This window comes from Leptonychotes weddellii, chromosome 8 (genome assembly GCF_054177405.1).
Source record: "Leptonychotes weddellii isolate Sample4059 chromosome 8, ASM5417740v2, whole genome shotgun sequence".
NCBI lineage: Eukaryota > Metazoa > Chordata > Mammalia > Carnivora > Phocidae > Leptonychotes > Leptonychotes weddellii.
In genome coordinates this window covers 17,771,094-17,792,429 of record NC_138376.1, presented here as the reverse complement: position 1 = coordinate 17,792,429, position 21,336 = coordinate 17,771,094, and the positions used below count along the sequence as shown (strand labels likewise).

Below are 21,336 nucleotides of genomic sequence, written 5' to 3'. Positions count from 1 at the left end.
CAGCCACTGGTCTGAGGAGATTTCCCAGGACACAGGATAGCAAACTCTGCATGTCTGTTTCCCTTCTGCTACCTTGTGAATGAGGTGTACACAGCTCTGATTCTAATTAATGTCAGTAAGTGCCTTTGAGTAGAAACCTTCAGTTCCTGTAAAAAGAACTCTGGGTTGTTATGTTCTTTTGTTGCTGGGGCAGATTCACTCAGGGTGGCCACTTTAAGACAAACGGGATTTATTTAAGGAGATACCTGAATCAGAACAGGAAACCTGTTTGGAACCAAGACAGGTCTAAGGGCTAGAGATCTTTTGCAACTGGGTGCCCCTGGTTCTATCCCTCTGCTTGCACCTCTTAGCCAGGGACCACTCATAAAACAGCTCAGCCCACTTTCCAGAACACGTAACCATAGTCTGAACATTTACAACCAGAAGGGTTCATGGGGCATTTTTTCAGAATAAGCCCCCAAGTACTGACCTCCTGCCCTCATCCCCCACCAGTCTGCTCCTCGCAGAGAGCTCTATGTAACTGCTCCTAATGTTGGCTCATTCATCTCTTGTGTTCCTTATTTGCATTTAAACTTTTCTAGACTATTCCACTTGATGGAAACTCCATAGGGCACTATGGCATAGTCTCTCACTGCCATCTTCCCACCATGTTTATATTAGTGGAAGAGGCTGGCTCCCTGCGTGACGCTTGGTGGATGGCTCACTGATCCTTCTTCATAGCTTAGAGGAGCTTTTGTTACCCGGCTGCATATTTTGGAGGCAGTGTAGGCCAGTGGAAAGAGCTCAGAATTCATATTCAGAGGCCATCAGCGGAGTCTTGGCCCTTCACATCTTAAAAGTCTCATAAAGGGGCTCTCTGGCCTCAGTTCCTCATCTGCCAACCCAGGGCGCTAACATCATCCCAAAATGGCAACTGCAAAAATTAGATGAGCCTATAGATGTGAAATACTTTGAAAACTATTTTTTTTTAAATAGCTATCACAGTAAAAACCAGTAATTGTCACAATCAGCCCATCTTGCTTATTAAAGAATAACCTTAGCCCAGCCAGGAGTCTTGGATTTGGCAGCCAAATACATATGACTAGGAAGTTCTGGTCATCACGGGAAGCAGAGTGGGACTTCATATTCTGTGTTGGGAAAATGCCATGGCCAGTGGCAGGTGGGATGACATCTCTGGTTTACAAATCACTCCCTGGTCCTGGTTCTTGTTGACAGAGCCAAAGAAGGGCAGTTATCTGAACTTAAACCCTGGCCAGCAATGAAAAGCCAGCGACAGCTAATCTTGAGAGAACTTGTCAGAAGTTGCGTCCCCTTGAAATTGACAGCATGCAGTACCAGGGAGCTGGCTCGGGGCAGCCAGGCCTGCTTTGGAACGCTCCTGGCTTCTTTCCCTTTCTTCGCTTTTATTGCAATGCTGGTGGCGTGAGTCTAAGAACTTTTATTGTTGTGGTTCAGACAGCCCAGAAAGCAATTCTAAGAACACTATTTTTAGCCTGGATATTTGTTTTTCCCTGCCTTCCTCCCTTTACCTCCTTCCCCAAAGCCTTCTTTTTAAAGCAGCTCACGAGGGGTGCATTTTCTTGCTGCCACGTAGCGGCTTTGTTTGCCACCAGCGGTAGACAAATTAAAACACAATTAGTTCAGTCCCCGAACACCTTGTTCTGCCTTGTCCCCCAGCACTTCACCGTTTGCTGAAGGATTCTTTGGGATTACCTTCAGCACTGACCTGGCAGGGCCCTGGGAGCAGCATCTCAGCACAGAGCAGAGAAGGAGCAGAGAGACAGCTCGATGGCCGCCAGGCAAGGAGAGAGGCCAGGAGCTTAATGAGCTGGATCTTCAGTGATCTGCTGCATGCATGCACACCTTCATGAAAATTAACCATGAAGCCACTCTTCCCTCTTTAACTTTCAATTAGCAGTTTTCGGGGAATTCTTTGGAAATTATCTTCACTTGGCACCCCGTGCACCTTTTTGCAGCATGGAGATTGAATGCTCTCTTTCCAAGATGCAAGGCAGAAGTAACCCACGTCCCTTGATGTTTCCCTGTCCCTGTCCCACCCCCATCGATCAGATGAAAGCGAGTTAAAATGCACACCAAGGACAACATGTTAGGGGACTCTAAGTCACAGAATTGCTGGCAGAAATGCGATGGGGAGGGGCAGCCCCACCGCATCATTTTGGGCAATTATGAGTCATGCCCTAAAACATTTTGGATCTTTAATCTGTTATCCCAGGTCACAAGGTCACTTCTTTCAACTAGCTACCACCCAAATGCGATGCCCAGAGCTGCAGTGGGAGCCTGCCTCCCACCCGCACCGTCCATACTGGGTCAGTGACCTTGTCCTTCACACCCCACAGAGGCTTGGCCTTGAATGTACCGCAACCCTCACAGTTAATGATGATGTCTTAGTAACCAAGAGATTTTTTAATCCAAATACAACCTGACATTGTACAGCCTCAGAATCATACATAGGATAACCAAACACTTTTCCTGATGCTAGATCTTGGAGTTGAGTCTCTAAAGATAAGATTTGTAAGAAAGTTTCTGAGACCTATTTGAATTTCTGAGCAGCAGAGACAGGCTCCCCAGACTTGCCGATCTCTCTGGCTCCAGCACTAGCCAGGCTGGGGCTACGATGCACAGTGCACGGGCCGGGGCGGGGCGCGGGGGGGCATCCGAGTGTCTCTCGGGTTAGTTACTTTCCTTAGCTTGGTCATAACTGAGACTTAAGCTATTGGTGTACAAAAGCAGGCAGGGACCTCTAGGGATGGGAGGTCAACTCCAGGGGAAGGGACCAGGGTGCCAGATGGCACCCAAGATCTAGGGCTCCACGCAGTAGCGAGCCCAGTGGAAGCGGGTAGCAGAGTGACAAGCAGTCACAGAGAAGCTGGGCTTAGGGGCCACAGTCTGCCTGGGAGCTCCGTTGCTTAGCTGCCGCCCCAGGGCTCCTAACTGTCCCCTCCATAGAGGTGGGATCGGATCTGGAGCCCACACGTGGGGGTGGAGGGTAAGGGGTGGTTAAGTTAGAAAATCCAGGCGACCAACAGGAACTTCGATTTGTGTTTTGTTTTTGCTTTTTGGTGGTTTGTTTTGTTTTGTTTTCACAGCCTATAGCTCCACTGGGGGATCTACTTATTCAAGTGTCGTTTGGAGCCGGAGAAAGTATGACTATGACCAGAATTTAATCAGGTGTCTGGTGAGGACAGAGCAAGGTAGAATGTTCCGTAAGATTTACATGAAGAAGAGGAGGACACCTCAAGGCAGTGTAGTGCCCGTCAGGGTGTCCCGTTCCAGCGGAGATGCTGTAGCATAGAGGGGGCTAGTTAGTCAGACGCTTAGGAAAGTCAGACGCTTAGGAAATGAATTGAGGAACTTATATTCGGATCTCCCCAGCATGTCACCACCACCTGCTCACGGAGACCTCAGCCTCCTGCACAGTTCCCCTCAAGTATTTCTGGAGGTCTCCAAGGATGTCCCACATTTGCTTACAAACAAACTTCCCCTGAACATGCCGGGACTCACGGGGGCCCCCGGTTTCCTCCTGGATATTGCTAGCCCTGCTGCTGCCCCAGCTGGCACACACCCATGAGACTTTGGGGGGGTCTTCACGGTGTCCTGTGCTATATCAGATTTGGGCAGAGCTATGCCTTCCCTTGCTGGTGTCACACCTGTCACCGGGGACTCAAGCAGCTCTGCTCTGAGCCCCATCTCCTTTCCTACCTTGCAGAGCCCCTCCCCCAGGCTTTCCCCTCCAGGCAAACCCCTGCAAAGAAAGCCTCGGGGATTCCAGCGCACAACTGACTCCGTCTCAGTTCAGACCAGAATCTTTCAGACCTCGGAAATGAGGACAAAATCAACAAAACACCGGTCACCTTCTCCTCTTTTGTTAACAGAACTATTTTGCAAGATGTCTTATTTAATATTTCTCAGAGGAGGAAGAATACCCCACGGAAGTTTTTAGATTCTGTGTTTGACAGATCCGGCCACTTTTCTTAGCCTCTACTTCCTCCTGAAAGAAAGTGATGATAGTAAGATGAGAAAAGAGGAAACCAGCAGTGAAAATGAAGCAGGTGAAATATTTGTACAAGAGATGACAGCTGTGGTCTACACACTTACTCAGAATTTTACTGGAATAATCTTATCTTATCCCAGCATTTGTTAAATATGGTAATTTCTCCTAGCAACACACATGGTATCAGTGATGGTGAGATAAGCATGTCTAACACGTTCTGTTTTGGCAATTGCCACGTTGCATTGTATTTATACACTTTCCACCATTGCACTGTGAGTTACTGCCAGGCACTGGGTCTTTAACTTTCTGCTCTATTTGAGGTATAAAACATAGCAACTACTCAATAAATATATGATGAATGAATGATAAAAAGAAAGAAAACCCAGCAACAACATACTGACATCATGTTTTCTCCAAATATAACCGACATCCCATTCTCTGTAGGCCAGAAAGAGACCCCATTTGGTAACATTTTCCAGATGGGTGACCAGAACCCTTTACTCTCAGTCGTGCTGGTTTCTGACTGAGGAGAAACAGAGTGGGGGGTGAAGAATTGGAACAGGAATTGGATTATAGCAAGTTGGATTCTGAGTAAACTGCTGGTTTAAAAATAGCGTTTTTGAGATTAGTGTTCACATAGAGAAAAGGAAGAAAGGAAAAAGGAAAAAAAAGTACCTTTGAAGAAGATTGGTTGTATCCTTTGTAAAATATATTTTAATACTCTGAGCTCCCCAGATCAGAAAAGTGTTGGAAGTATGCAAATTATTCCATGATTACCTAAGAAACCCTTTCCTGATTGGAAGAGGGGAAGTCACAGGGTTGAATGGAAATTCAAAGAGTCAAATTATAACGTGCTTGTTGTGTATGTTTGTTTGCCACAGATGAGGAACAAGGGAAAATTGAAGGAAGGTAACTATGAAAGGAAGAAAAAAGCTATCTGTGCAGGGAGGGCAGAGAAGCCTTAGCTCTCTTGAATGTGGGCTTTCCAAACCACTACGTACCTAAGCCATCCCACTGAGAGTCATAGGAGTAGTGGATCCCTGACATGGCTGCCAACATCCTTTTCTAGAAGCAGCTTCTTCCCCCATGTGCTGGGTTCATAGGACAGTGTCCACACTGGTCCAGTGGGTCTCTGTTCCAGGGCCTAAGTGATTGCTGCGGGAGTGGGCACCTCATAAGGCTGGGCCAATAGGCCTTCTCTCCCCATAATGTTTGGATGAAAGACCAAAGAGAGCTTAAGCTGTGAGTGACATACTTAGGAGCCATCTCTGGCCACATTTCCCATGTGGGGAGAATGTGGTGAGCAGAGAGGGAGAAGGAAGCAGCAGAAGAGAGATGTGACATGGAGAGGAGAACTGGTGTGGTTTGAGTCCTCGGTTCCATTGTGTTCTGGGACCCAGCTGCTCACCACCCTTCCCACAGTTGAGTTGTCCAGTCCTTGCTCAGATTCCCTAAGCAAGTGTAACTCCCCTGTTGTTTAAGTTGGTTTCACGTGGGTTTCCATTATTTGAGATCAAATGAGTTCTAAGACATGTAATTACAGACTTCTGGCATTGGAAGAGGGCAGGAAGGAAGAGGGTGACAGGCCAAAGTCATTAGCTTCCTTTCCAGAGAACTCTGGAGCACCACAGAGTTGAGGCTGCAGTGGGCCCTTGAGCTCCAGATGTTTTTCTTCAGTATGCTTTTGAATAGTTCTTTTCCTTTTAGCTAGAGTAGCTAAAACTTAATGTATCTCAAGTTGTGACTCCTTCATTCTAGTGAACGTTTGTGAACACTTACTATGGGTGAGGCACTATGCTATCTGTGATACTTAGGGTCAGGAGATATAAAAATGACTTTTTAAATGAGCTCTTGTCCTCAAGGAGCTCACAGTCTGATAGGAGGTCAGTGCACATAATTTAATGCAATTTAATATGAAAAGTGTCTTAGATGACAGATGGCACCACCACGATTTCAAAGAAGAGTAGCACCTCTCTTTGCCGTAAATGATCAAGAAATGTTTACAGATCATGGTTCACCTGACAAATTAGACTTAGCTATGGAATGGGCCAAGAAATTCCAGGCAGAGTAGACCGCATGCACAAAGGCAGGAAGAGAGAGATGAAAATAATTTAGTGTGCCCAGCATACAGGAAACATGGCGGAGTGGGGGGAAATGAAACTGGAGAGTTTGGGAAGGGCCAGATCTTAAAGGCCCTTCATTTCCTTATACTCATGTGGACTTTTCTGGTAGAACAGGTAGGGAGTCATTGAGCTAATTCAGATGGTTTCAAATTTGTAAGTGATTATCTGTCTTGAGACTATGTTGGCCCTGGGTAAAGCTGGGGGTAGGGAAAGATGGAGAAGTGCATCTGAATAGCTTATCTGAATGGAGGAGATAAGTCTGAGCTGAGACAGTGGCCAGGGCCTTGTGGGAAAAGCTGACTGATGGAAAGGATATTTAGGAGTTAAAATCCACAGGAAAGGTGGAGCCATTTGAGGGAGCGAGCATGGAGATGAAGGAACTAAATGTAACTTCCGAGTCCTGAGTGGTGTGACTGAGAGCTGACCTTGAGGTAGGGGTTAAGTAAAGGGAGCAGGGCTTTGGTGGAGGTTATGTGGTTACTTGTGGTCTTCCTGAGTTTTAGGTAGCCTGCCTGGAAATTCCAGCCTAAGAGCTCATGAGAGAGAGGCCAGGATTAGAGTATACAGTTGGCAGTTGGAGCTCCAGTCAGGACTGAGATACCTAGGTTGTGTCTGGCACAGGAGAAGCGGAAGACGAAGAAAGAATGAACTCCAGGGAAGGCCTAAAGGGATGGAAGAGGGAACGAGTGAGTGAAGGAATTAAGAAGGGTGACCCAGGAGGTTCAGGTAGAGGAACAGAGGCTGGGGGATGAAAGCATGGAAGGTCTGTCTTGCAGGAGCGAGATTAGAGAGTGCAATCAGGTGACCTGCCAAGACCACATGGATTTGGTCAGTACAAAGCCTTCAGTAGTAGGTTCAAGGATAGGAAATACTTTGGTGAATCATATTCTCCTTTCCCCCCTGTGGTGCCTTCACAAATATTTATTCCACAAATGTTAGTAATTACAGAATATTTGATTTAATGGTTATATACAGAGAGTTGATGTGTTAGGGAGCAAATAAAATGTCCTAACTCTGGCACCTAGACCTGGGTCTTCATGGCTATGTGTTTGGTGATTTTCCTTTGGAATAATGTTGTGGGGAAGTTTCACTTTTCAGTCACTTACCTGTTTGTATGTTCCCTTCCCCTATAGCTCATTTAAAGGGTGGATAGGGCAGGTGAAGCATCTCCGTGAGTCCTCTCTGAGAAGCAGGAATTATACAGGAATGACACTTAGAGATTAGTCCCCAGCGCTGGGGTGGCCCACTTAAGACAAGCCTCATTAAATGCACTTCATAGGGGATAGCCAGTGTATTTAACTTAAGAAAGGACATGGCATGCCAATTAAGACCTGAAAATATGCATGGAATTTGGAATTTGAACAATACTTTGATCAGCACTTCTTAAAATGAAGACTCCTTAAAAGGTTGCTTATACTTCCCTTTGGTCCTGCTGGGTGGAGCCACCTGCTCCAAAGGATGAAGCCACCCCTGGGGGACAGAAGTGCAACACAATACAGAGTACACACAACTCCTGAAATTAGACTTGACCTCCACTCATCCTCTCAAGGCATAAAAGGAGCCTCCCCAAAATGAGAGGAAGAAAGCTGGGAAAAGGTGTGAGGCACATATCGCAAGGAAAACAGAGAGGAGTTGATTTTGATTATATTTAGAATGCTATTTTTTTTTTAACCTAGATTGAATCAAGGAATACCTGTACATTGAACTTCTTCGTTTCAGGATTCCTACTGCCAGAAAGTCTCTTTAAATATGAATCCCAAATAATGTGATATCACATCTGATATAGGAATATATCTGGCAATATTAAACAGATCAAATTCTTGGGAAGACTAGTCTGAATTGAAGCTATTCTTAGCATAGTTAAAGTAAAGGAGATCCATACAGATATTCAAGATGGAAAAATCCTAATAGTTAATAGAAAACCAAAACTCAAGGTCCCTGCAACCTTCAGAGCAGAGCTGCTTCAAGTTCTTCTCAGAAAACAAATGTGTCTTAGAGATTTTAGCCAGGGGCCCCTCCACATCTTCATGTCCTTTTCTGGGGCATCCTCCCCTCTTTCCTTCCTTCTTTAAATCATCTAATGTCTCATGTCCTGCCTGTCCTGTCCCTCAGACAGCTTTGCTCAGCCAATGACTGGACCAGGTAGAGATTGAAATTGGAGCCTATAACATATGACCAGATTTATATATCATATTTACATCGTTTAATTACTTCAAATAATACTTTTGCTTAGGTTTCCTCCTTAGGGTACTGTCTAGCTCATGCTGTAATAAGAAAATGGCAAGGCAGTTATGGTAGTCCTAACTGCAAATTTGTATAAAATTACATTCAGTTGATCTGACATACTTTCAAGCAACTGTGAAAAATAGCTATTATGATCTGTTGGTATGCTGCCTTGAGTGGCTAATAATTTTAGTTAGATGGTGGTTTTAGTTCCTTATCATCAGTAAATATGGAAAATAAAGTTAGAAAAAAACAGTAGCAGTAATTTCAAAACTTTGTATTTGTATATCAGTTGGGCCTTTACATTATGTTTTTAAGACCAGTTTCCCACCCCACCCCCCAAGAAAAATAAAGAAATTCTCCCACTCCCCCTGCTAGTTAAAATATCCACTGGGTGTATTCTGTGGAAAATAGATCCATACAATCCATAGCAGATGTGAGGAGATCTCCTCTATTGCACTTTACCCCTGAACCCAAAGTCTCAGATTCAAGGATGTCTAACAAATCTGTTTTAAATTAGTGTCCATGTAGATGGTGTCCCCATGGAAGGGCTACTCTAAACTTATTTTTCTGTTGGCTTTTTTTTTTTTTAATGAGGTGAAATTCACATGACAAAATTAGCCATGTTCGAGTAAGCAATTCAGTGGCATTTAGCGCATTCACAGTATTGTGTATCTATCTGGTTATCTAGATCCAAGACATTTTCATCACCCCAAAGAAACCCCACACCCATTATAGGGCTACTTCCCATTCCCCCCACTCCTTCCATCCCCCAGCCACTGGCTACCACCAGTCTGCATTCTGTCTATGTCATTCTGTCTACGTCTACATCATACAGTGTATGATCCTTTGTGTCTGTCTGGCTTCTTTCACTTAGCATGTTTTTGAGGTTCATCTACCTTTCAGCATGTAGCAATACTTCATTCCTTTTTATGACTGAATAATTTTCCATTCTACATATAAACTACAATTTGTTTATCCATTCCTCCCTCAGTGGACATTTGGGTTGTTTCCATATTTTGGTTACTGTGAATAATGCTTGTATGAAGATGTGTGCAGAAGTATTTATTTGAGTCCCTGTTCTCCATTCTTTTGGGAATAGACCTAGGAGTAGAGTTGCTGAGTCATTTGGTAATTCTGTTTAACTTTTTGAGGAACTGCCAGACTGTTTTCTATGGTGGCTAAATCACTTTATATTCCTACCAGCCATGTACACGGGTTTCAATTTGCATCCTCTCCAACACTTGTTTCTCTCTCCCTCCCTCCCTTCATCCATCCATCCGTCCATCCATCCATCCATCCATCCTTCTATCCATCCTTCCTTCCTCCCTCCCTCCCTCCCTTCATCCATCCATCCTTCCATCCATCCATCCATCCTTCCATCCATCTCCCTCTCTCCTTTCCTCCCTCCCTCCCTTCATCCATCCATTCTTCCATCCATCCATCAATTTGGTTTCAATTTAAACTTCCTTAAAGACTGAATGATCTTTTCATATGCTTGTTGGCCATCTGTAGATGTTAGAAGAAATGTCTATTCAAGTCCTTTGCCATCTTTTTAATTGGGTTGTTTCTCCCTTTTTTTGGAGTTGTAAGAGTTCTTCATGTGTTCTGGATACTGGACACTTATTACGCCAAACTTTTTATTGCCTCTTAACCTCTTGAAAGTTAAAAATTATTTCCTTCTTTCTCCTTCCTTCTTTCCTTTCTTCCTCCTCCTTTCTTCTTTTCATTCTTACATACTGAAAATATTAAATTTGGGTATTAGATATAATGGCTTTTTAAGAAAAGAAAGGTATAAGGAAGATAATTTAAATTCCTTGTAATTCAACAACCCACAGATAAGCACTGTTTTCATTTTTATACCCTTTTTCCATTCCTTTTTTTAAATATGTAGGATAAGCATGCATACATATATATTCAGAAAATTCTGATTTTGTTGTGTCCTATTAATTTTTTAATGCTTTTTTTTTTATGTGGAGAAGGTATATTTATTTACATATAATTATCAGAGCACTTTGTTGTTTTAATGCCAAATGAAATAGATCTTTCCATGAATTTGTTAATCATTTTGAATACCTCGCTAAGTGTTCAAGTGCTTTGTCCACTTTTTTCTGTTGGGTTTTATAAACAATAAAACATCTCAGATCAACTTGGTATAAGCTATTTATATACCCAGAATACTAGTCCATTTTCTCTCTTGGTTGTTATGAAGCTTTTTTCAGATTGTTATCTGCCTTTTATTATTCTGTGTGGTGTTTGGGACATAGTGATATTTTACCTTCTTTCATATTGTCATGTCTAACATTTTTTTCATTGATTCCTTCAATTGTTTTTCCATGTAAAAAGTCCTTGTCTATCCTATAAAGGATTGTATAAATATTTGCTTACTTTTTCTCTTAAGTTGTTTTTTATTTAAATTGTATTCCTGGCTCCGTCTGGAGCTTACCATGGCGTTGTGAGATGAGAAGGTCACACTTTCATTTTCCTAAACAGCTAACCATCTTTCCCGATACCATTTATAGGATTAGTAATGTGCTTTGAATGAATCTGTTACCAAAGTCATGAAACCAATTGTTTTACTCATTTTTTTAAAAGACCCTTAAGGGGCGCCTGGGTGGCTCAGTTGTTAAGCATCTGCCTTCAGCTCAGGTCATGATCCCAGGGTCCTGGGATCGAGCTCCGCATCGGGCTCCCTGCTTGGCGGGAGGCCTGCTTCTCCCTCTCCCACTCCCCCTGCTTGTGTTCCCTCTCTCGCTGTGTCTCTCTCTGTCAAATAAAATCTTTAAAAAAATAAATAAATAAAAGACACTTAAACACTGACTTGTATATGAACTGCGTCACCTGTGCCTCGGTTTACATGTATTCCTAGTCTTACTAAACGAGTAGCCACAGTCGCATGTCAGACCAGAGTAGCCACGTGGCAACCCTTTGTCCCGGGCAAATGCTCAAATGACAGATTGATGAGGTTCCTGAGATTGGGCCGTGGTTTCTGGGGTTCAGTTGACCTGCAGTGCCTACACAGTGTAGTGGTTGCCACATTCTGTCTTATTCCATCTTACGTCCGGAAGGAATAGAATGTCATTGCTCAGGGCCGGGAAGCCTTCGTGGGGGAGTGGCTATAACATGGGCTTTGGAGGTTGCCCTGAGTGTAGCTCCTTTCTTTGTCACTTGTCGGCCTGTGGGACTTTGAGCAACTTGCTTTATCTTTCTAAACCTCAGTTTCTTTATCTTTAAAATGGGTCTAACATTAGGAACTACTTTAAAAGGTTATTTTGCAGTGCCTGGTGCATAAGTATACAGTAAGTGTTGTCGATGGTGGTGATAATATCCTAGTGGTGAATTTCTTCTGGGAGAAACTAATGGTAATTAAATGCAAGCATTAAATACACTCTAAGAACAGCAAAGCATCTCAGTTAAAAAACTTTGTGCATTGTATTTACTGTAGTTAAGCTCATACTCAAAATAAGCATCCAGTTGCTCAACGAAAATTTATTCCAAACAATAAAGTTGCTTTCTGAAGGTCTTAATAGTTCTGGATACGAAGAGGGAACAAGAAGGTTGAAGATGTGACAAGGGAAGAAAAGCATGAGGGGGTTAAGATGTAGCATATGGGGGGGCAGGGTAAGCGCTGTAGAACATGGGTAGCACATCGTCTCTGGGAGAAAAGCGCAAGAGAGGAAATGAGCAGGATGCCCGCTGGTCGGAAATGACAGAACTGGGCTCTGCAGCCAGGACATCTGTTCACAGGCGGGATTTGATGAGACAGACTTCCATTCTGGACAGGCCCTGCGTCTTGGGGTCTCAGGGTTTTAATTCAGTCCTGAAGTCTACACCACAGAGTCTAAATACCAGAGGGATCCTGCACAAGGCAGACGGCACTTTGTATTCTTATTTGGAATTCAGCGAGAGTTCAGTCGATGATGTAAGTGAATACCAACTAGTTACTGTCAGTACTCATGAAACGAGGGATATCAGTCATTTTTAGGAGATAAATCACCATTTTGCCATCATCTATTGGTGTTTCTAAACGTATTTCATGGTGAAATAATTCCCAAAGCACACCAACTACTAGACACCAATTTTTAAATAGAGTAGCTATATTAACTTATGAAAAGCAATTGCATTTCTTTTTGAGTTTTAAAGACATGTGATAGGTTTGTCTGGGTGTTTTGTGTTTATTTGTTTGTTTGTTTGTTTTAATCTGCATTTCTGTTTGGAGATTTCTAATGAGCATTCCAAAATTCAAAATCTCTGGGGTGCCTGGGTGGCTCAGACAGCTAAGCGTCTAACTCTTGGTTTCAGCTCAGGTCATGATCTCAAGGTTGTGAGATTGAACCCCGTGTCAGGGTTGTGAGATTGAGCCTCGCCTTGGGCTCTGCACTGGGCATGGAACCTACTTAAAAATTAAAAAACAAAAACAAAACAAAGTTGCAGACATTAGTACACTTCTCCCAAAATACTTCAGTGTGCATATCATTAACTGTATTACATGAATATGTGTACTTCACATGCTATGTATACTTTAGCATGCCTATCATTAACTACAAAGAAATGTAAATATCTAAACTATACCATTCTGGGGCACTGGGGTGGCTCAGTCAGTTGAGCATCCAACTCTTTATCAGGTCATGATCTCAGGGTCATGAGATCAAGCCCCGTGTCTCACTGTGCACTGGGTGTGGAGCCTGCTTGGGATTCTCTCTCCCTTTGCCTCTCTCCCCCGGCCACCCGCTCTCTCAAAAAAAAAAAGAAAAAAAATAATTTTAAAAATAATATAAATAAATAAATAGATGTAAAAATGTCTGAACCTCTCCTCTCTCCCAATCCAGAGCAGTGGGCCCTGGCAGCCATGTTGTGCAAGGGGGCTTCCTCTCTACACCACCCTATCCCTAGCCCCCAGTCTCAGCTGATGAGACCCAGACAAATGCTTGACCCACAACGAGAATTTACTATTGGGGATGACAGGGATTCAGTCATTCCTTTGACAAAAGTATCTTCCACATTGTCTGTTTGCCTTGAGAAGCAGAGAGGCACAGAATGGCAGTCTACAGAGAAGAGAGCCAAGTAGATATACAGACGGAAGTGGAGACAGGAGGCCAAGATGGAATCCAGAAGGCAATCAGGTCCCTTATTCCTGTGCTTTCAAGGGGCCCGAAGGCCTGCCTCTCCCTGGCTGGCTGGCTCCTGAAACGAATTCCCCTTCCCTGTGGAGCCAGCAGGACTCAAGGAGTAGATTTCCTTTACTTGCCCCCAGAGTCCAACAGAGGTACCCGGGAAGTCCAGCGGTATCCTGTTTCTGTACCCTGAGAGGCTCTTTGTTAGCCTAAGTGCCTGAGTACTTTGCTCACACTTAGGAACTTTGCTGCCTTAGTGTCTACTTCAATCCGTGAGTTACACTTTCTGACCCACTGCATTGGCACATGCAGCTCCATGTCAGAGAGCCCAGGGAGTGGGCAGAGAGTGCCTCCCAAATCAAGAAGAGCCACGCCAGGCACCAGATGGCAAGGAGAATTTCATAGAACATATCGATAAGAAGCGAAGCCTCTTTATTAATACTTTCCGTAAACACTCTCAGTTAAAGGGAGCTTCAGTCGAGTGTATAGGGAGACAAATAGACACGCACAACCATCCATCCCGGCACACAGTGGCACCAGACACTCCCAAGAGTGTGGCAAACTCACAGAGGAAGGAGAAGAATTCAGAGCAGAAGGAGGAACATCGGATGGCCGGGTTGGACTAAGCCGTTCCTGGTGAGGAGGACTAGGGCCTCAGAGTCCCCATGCTCGATATATTCCATCCACTCACTTGTATCTGATGGTGTCTGAAAACAAACTTTGGTTGAGGGCGGTGTCCTGTGGCTCCAGCCCAGCGCTAAGTCTTTACTCGCCTGACCTCATCACACCTTCCCCGCCCACCTTGAGACGGGCAGTGTTGCGGGCTCCCTTTCAGACTCAGACACCAGGCAGCGGAGGTAAAGCATCTCACCCAACAAGACACAGCCTCTAAGGGGCAGAGCCAGCGTTCGACCCCAGCAGTCTGAGCCCAGGACATGTTCCTACCAAACCACCATATTGCTTCCAGCATATGGCCTTAAGTTGCTTGCCAGCCTCTTTGGTGTCTTTCTGGAGACCCAACATGAAGGCTTCCACATTACTTTGTAGGACTGCCCTAATAAATACCACAGACTGGGTGGCTTAAATAACAGAATTTTATTCCCTCACAGCTCTGGAGGCTAGAAGTTCGAGATCAAGGTGTCAGCAGGGTTGACTCCTTCTGTGGCCTCACCTTGGCTTGTAGATGCCACCTTCTCCCTGTGTCCTCACAGGGTCTTCCTGTTGTGTGTCTGGGTCCTAATCTCCTCTTATAAGGGCACCAGTCAGATTGGGGCCCACCCCATGACCTCATTTTACCTTAATTACCTCCATAAAGACCCCATCTCCAAATAAGGTCATATTCTGAGGTACTGGGAGTTAGGACTTCAACATGCGAATTTGGGGAGATAAATTCAGCTCACAACAGCTCCTTATAGGAATTTTATGGCTAGCTCTTGATTTCAGTCCCAGTCTGATATCTAAGGTGGGCAGTGAAAACAAGGAGTGCCCTTTTGGAGCGGCGACTTCTGCCTGGGGAGATGGTACTGTGTGGTCACTCTCCAATGCCATATTCGAACACAGGACTGGAAGAGAATCATATGCTTTGTTTTTTGGGGTTACAGTGAAAAGAGTTAGTTCAGGGACTGAGGCTTGCTGCAAGAGTATACCACTGGTAAGGGAGACGTAACACCAATGCAGTCTTCCCAGAGCAGGCCTCCCTGAGAACCGACCTCTCTCAGGATAGAGTACCTTACTAGCTGACTCCCAGGAAGCTTGTTACATGCCTCTGTTATGTGTTCTCTGCACAGGGCTAGACCATGATGGTGCCTAGGTACCGAATGGTGCCTCCTTCACTGGCTCCTCATGATTCTCTTTCTCTTGTGGCATGTCCAGCTTTCTTAGGAGAGAGGATCTGGTTGGTCCGTAGAGTCCTTGCCATGATGGCGGGGGCGGGGGTGGGGCGGGTGATGGCCTAGAGCTCAAGCCACTCGTTGCTGCATGGCCAACTCCCATCCTTGGTCCAGTCTTCAGAGGCCTGCGGGTGGGGCATGTAGCCCCAGCACAGAGACTTAACAGGGGCAGCAAGGGCAATAGGCACTCGAGGCCTCCCACTGCGGCACACATAACTGGCAGGCAGCTCATACACCAACCCCACAGCAAGATAAAATCCGCTTCTTTTTTTTTTTTTTAAAGATTTTATTTATTTGACAGAGAGAGACACAGCGAGAGAGGGGAACACAAGCAGGGGGAGTGGGAGAGGGAGAAGCAGGCTCCCGGCCGAGCAGGGAGCCCGATGCGGGGCTCGATCCCAGGACCCTGGAATCATGACCTGAGCCGAAGGCAGATGCTTAACGACTGAGCCACCCAGGCGCCCCGATAAAATCCACTTCTTAAGAGCATGTGCAATTAGGGCGATTGACGTAGGAGAAAGAGACCTGCATTCTAAGGCCAGCTTCTTTGTTTCAACAGGTCACTTAGCCTCTTTGAGCGACTGGTTTCTTCATCTAAAAAACGGATGTAATAACCCTACCTTAAAAGCAGCATTCTAAGTCTAAAATGAGATGAAGTTCTTAAAAGTACATCCAAATATTTTAAAGCAAGGTGATTGAATTTTTAATTCTAACATGTGCTTCTCCAGCCTTCTCTCTGACTGCTGATGTATGCCCAGTGCCTGTTACTCTACCTTTGTACTGCCCATCCTGTCGTGGGGCTTATTTCACCAGAAGCCATATTGGTCTCAGTGATTATTTGAAATTTGCACATGAAATGTATAATGCTTATTCCCTGCACTTAAAGAACTTCTGAAGGTTTGCGCTCATCGGGGAATCATGTCAACATATTCGGAATATTTGGGGGAATTTTCAGGAATGAGAAGTAGCTGCTCCTTGCTTAAGGAAGGTTCCCACTTGAGCAGGCCATTTGCATAAGTAGCCTGTGGGGAACCCTGGTGCCTGGAAAAGGCCACATTTTGTGAACTGGGGGGTCAGACCCCTCTTCCTCTCTTTGATCAGCGTTTGGCTCTTTCTTTGCAAATGCCGGTAAGGGCTCTGGAGGTGGAGGGCCTTAGGAAGCTACATGGTGTCCTTGGAGCATTTCACTGACTGGCAGGTAAGGGCCCCGTCAGAACCAGTGACTCCCCATCAGAGATGTGGCCTCTACCCCTCCATGGGGGTGTCTGCTGCCCATTTGCTGCTTCAGGTCCTGGGCGGCTGGCTAGAACACGGGGTTCTTTGAAGGGTCACCTGCTTTCCTCCCCTTGCTTCAGAGCTAGTGCCCATGGGTCCCATACTTTCCCAAGGTAAACTGTCTCTTTAATCAACCCTCAACTCAAGTGTGGGTTTCTGAATCATTTTTTTTTTAATCATGCTCCATTTTGCTAATAATCTGCTTCACTCTAGGACTCTAAAGGTGTGTCCTTAAATAATGTTTAACTTTTTTGCGAGGGTGTGTCTTTGAGGTCTCTTTGTCCTGTAACCCTCTATGGGTACTTTTCTTTCTCTTTTTAAGATTTTTATTTATTTGAGAGAGAGAGCGAGAGAAAGAGAGAGAGAGAGAGAGAGCATGAGCAGGGTGAGGAGCAGAGGAAGAAGCGGACTCCCCGCTGAGCAAGGAGCCCCATGCAGGACTCGATCCTGGGACTCTGGGATCATGACCGAGGCTTAACCGACAGAGCCACCCAGGCGCCCTGTGGGTACTTTTCTCAGGGTGTGTGTGTATGTGTGCATTAGTGTGCTGTCGTGCACCAGTTCTGTATGAGGGACAATATTATGTACTGAAACAGTGGGAGGACTGAGGGTCGGAGAGTCTGATTCACTGGCCTGAGCTCGCACGGCTATTCCATAGTCATGGCAGGTCTTAAAGGGGACACAGAGGCTCAGACTCTGCTTCCTGTGCAGAACAGCCAAATGAAATCTGGGAGTGGACCATCCCTCCTACTTGGAGCACCAGAGTTTTACCTTTCCAGGTCAGTGTTGCAGACTTGAGGCCTGACCTGCTCACATAACGAACAGCAGAGGTTTCGTGTCGAGGTTGCTAACGGCCCAGGTTTTATGACGCAGCCCCCGCTGACCTGCTCCCAGTGCAGGCTGGAGACAGGCCAGCTTCTCTTCCTGTGGAGAGGAGTGCTAGGATGGGAGTGAACAGCTGTTTTTGAAGATTGTCCGTATTTTCAAAACACCATTCATTTCCCTTGGGGCTTTTCTTACTCACAGTGGTGTGTCATCACCGAATCACAGAGAGGGGAGGCGCACCAACTGGTTCTGTTCAGCAGGCACCTCGTCCGCTGAACTGTCCATTGTATTTTATGTGTCAACAGTTCTAAGGACAGCACACTCCCAGGCTGCATTCCCTGGATGCCAAGTGCAGGTAATGAAACTCAGGATTAATTTTAGCCTGGGGAACTCATTCAGAAGATGCTTGCTTATCCAAAATGGTGATCCGTGAGTGACCATGCGTACCAAGCGTGGGTTACCAGGTATCAAAGAGTTCGAGTCCAGAGGCCACCAGGCAACCTTAACAATACAACTCAAGGACTCCCTTCCGTAGGAAACCTCTCACAATACCCCCATCCTCCAGGGAGAGCTGTTCATATTGGTGGCCACTCTACCTACATGTACGTCCATCGAAAAGCCACTAACATTTTATTGTACTTCATGTTTTCATGTGTCTCCCACTAGACTGTGAACTGGAGGGTAGGAATTTTGTCTTATTGATCAATTTTCCTCAGTACTTACCATAATGATTGGACAATTAGTAAATAGTCACTGAATGAATAAAATCTTCTTAGCCATGGGCTTGCAGACTTACACCCCCACTTATCCACAGGGGGAATGTTCCAGGACCCTCAGGGGATGCCTGAAACCGTGGATAGTACTGAACCCCATATGTACTCTGTTTTTCCTATATGTACACATCTGTGATAAAGCTTAATTTAGAAATGAGGCACAAAATGAGATTAACAACAATAATCAAATAGAGTAATTATAATATGCTGTAATAAAAGTTATGTCTTTGTCTCTCAAAACTCCTTACTGTACTGCACTCACCCTTCTTGTGATGTGGCATGACGGAACGCTTACACGACGAAATGAAGTGCAGTGAGTGACATGGGCGCTATGATGTAGTGTCAGGCTTCTGTTGACCTGCCGAGGATACATCAGGAGGACCGTCTGCGTCCAACCGCAGTTGACCAGGGGTAACTGAAACCATGGAGAGCAAAACTGCAGACAAGGCGCGGGGACGACCATATGCTAATATACAGATGTGTCTACGTATGTGGACATGTGTATGTGTGTATGGACTATAACACGTCCCTACAGATACGTGTCTACGCATATATAATACATATTTTAGACACCGGTAGCTTCTCATTTTCAGGGGACAAGTTCATTACTGCGGAGAACTATAAACGCAGAACAGTAGAGGCTTAAGCATGAGCTATGCTCATCCAGGACAATCCATCTATACCGCTCTTCGGAATACTCTAAATCCCAGATGTGTCTTTTTTTTTAAGTCACTTGACCATTGTTTAAGCTTTCTGATTGTTTGGATTAAGGGCTAATGATGGTTTACTCCGAGATAAAACTTACTCTGAAAAAAATAAAGCTCTTAATTTTAAAACCTTCTGGAATATCTCAAGTTATTCTTTCCCCTTTTGAAACAGTAATTGAGAGTTGATATTCTGGCGTATCCTGTCTCTGCCCTGCGTGTAGAATCTAACCCAGCACCTCAGGAAGAAGAATGGAAGAGGATTTTTTTAAATGTTAAAAAATAAAAATAGAACTTCCTCCTGTGCATCTCACTCCAGCTTCTGTGGCAGACCTCGGATGCCTGCTTTCTAGGATTAGATAAGAAAGTAATTTGCACAGCTGTAAACAACTCAAAAGAAGGGCAGATTTGAAAGGCACCGTGCTGTGTCGGCGCTCATGATTGGAGTCCAGTGGGCCAGTAGGGCAGGCACAGAAGGATGGGGCCTGTGAGGGAACTCACGGGGCGCAGCAAACCCTCCGCAGCCCAGTGTTGGCTTTCAGGGATCCCTTGCGTCCTCCTGAAACTCCAGCTCCACAGCCTCCAGGAACGAGCATGGTTCCCCTGACCCTGGCAGGGCCCAAACCTGCAGCGCTCACGATCGCGCCATAAACAAGGCCCCGTCCCGGAGAGATGGGACTGAAGGAAATGAAGAGCTTGGAACATGAGATTCAGGAAGGCGCTTGATTGGCAGCTTTTTAAAGAAATGGTTCTTTTAGATGAAGGAAATAAATAGTTCCACTCTAAGAAAAACTCTTACCTCCCTTATGATCTAGCTTCACACACACAACACACACAGGCACACAAATTTTCTTCCTTGAAGAGGGAACAAACGTATGTGGGTGAAACGAGGAGCTGAAATAATAATCCAGCTTTGATCAAAACTCCTTGTTATAGTGTTCCCTCTGAAAATGATTTCTAATCAATGAGTGCTACCACAGAGCACCGAGGAGTAATTACCTTACATGTGTTTCACTCTGAGCTGTGATTAGAAACAAGATGTGAGATCAGAGGGGCATAAGATGAATATAGGAAGGGAAAATCTCAGATAGGAGCTGAAACGCACAGGCTGTGGGATATTTAAGACGCTTGGAGGCTTGCTCCAGGTAGTGATGCCCACATTCATTGTTTCTCTCGGGTGACATTTCCCCACTACGCTGAGGATAGCAGCAGGCTGTTGAGATAACTTAGCACATGCTGCCCTCATCTACAAAGACAAGGCAACCAGCTGGCTCCCACTGAAGTATGAGCTTTAGTTCCCAGGTATTCTGCTACAGGATTTGGGCTCCTGCACCTGCACCTGCACGTTTCCCACTGGTTAGGAGCCAGTTTTCAGCATGGTCTGCTTGGCACAGTCACCAGCCTGAGCAGTCGTGGAACCTGGGCTTTATTAGTCCAATGTGAGAGGCAGGGACCTGGAAAAGGGAATCATACACTTGGAATAATTCTACCAGTGAGAGAAAAACTTAAGAAGAGGCTAGGATCAAGTACGTGGTAGTAGTATTGAGAAGCTGAAGACCCATTGGTCTGTCGAGGAGAGAAGAAGTCTTTGGCCCAAAGTGTTTGCTGGGCATTTACTGAACCCATGAGAGTTTCCGAACTCTTATGAATACATGGTGAACATATAATGAAAATACCCGCACACTGAGAAGCAGGAACGTTCACTCTGATGACCATCCTGCCATAGGGCAATGCTCAGGTGGAGAAGGTTCCCCACGTTTGCCAGTAAGACAGAGGCTCCCTCCCCAGTGAGATCACCATTTAGCCACAACACAGCCACCCTTGGGGCTGCTCCTTCCTTTCTTTGAGAGCTGCCAGTTGTGTGCACTGATTCCTTTTAACCCTTGTCTTCAAATAGCTGAAAGAATGTCAGCATTTCTACACATGTGATCTTTAAAAGCCTCTCAGTGTGCTTAGCATGTGATTTCCTTAAAAACATCCTCGCTAGGTGATGCTCTCCCCAGAGAAAAGCTTGGAGGGCCACGGTTTGATATACCAGTTTTTTGGGGTTTTTTTATGTGAAAATGCTTATCTTTATTATTTTATCTATATGTATTGTTTTGAGAACAGGCGTGAAGGAGGGCAAGTACCCAGTCATTTAAAAAAAACCTTATTAAGATATTGATTAAAAATAAGGAAAATAAATATTAGATATGTCACTTGTAATTGTTATTTCTTCAAAAAGATTTTGCTAACAACCATATCCCTAACTATATGGTAAGGTGCAGGTTCTGTATTCATGTTAAAAATGGGGAATCTTTATTGAGCTCATGCAATATAGCTTAAACCTGGCCTTCTAGTCAAACATACTCTCTGTTGTGTGTGTGTGTGTGTGTGTGTGTGCTTTTAAAAAATTTTT

General features: G+C 44.9%; 1 protein-coding gene across 14 annotated transcripts in view; it reads left to right on the top strand.

Annotated features, from left to right (window-relative positions):
• FARS2 (phenylalanyl-tRNA synthetase 2, mitochondrial) overlaps positions 1-21,336 on the top strand; it is a 471,129-nt gene that overhangs the window by 282,847 nt on the left and 166,946 nt on the right. The window contains exon 6 of one of the 14 annotated variants that reach the window (XM_081827729.1): positions 3,115-19,034. The exons of 12 other annotated variants lie outside the window; for them this stretch is intronic. In XM_081827729.1, coding sequence (XP_081683855.1) covers positions 3,115-3,313 — 199 coding nt within the window. In that variant the 3' untranslated portion in view covers positions 3,314-19,034. Of the gene's footprint in view, positions 1-3,107; positions 19,035-21,336 lie in introns of those variants that run through there. One more of the 14 variants, XM_081827741.1, reaches the window with a different exon arrangement.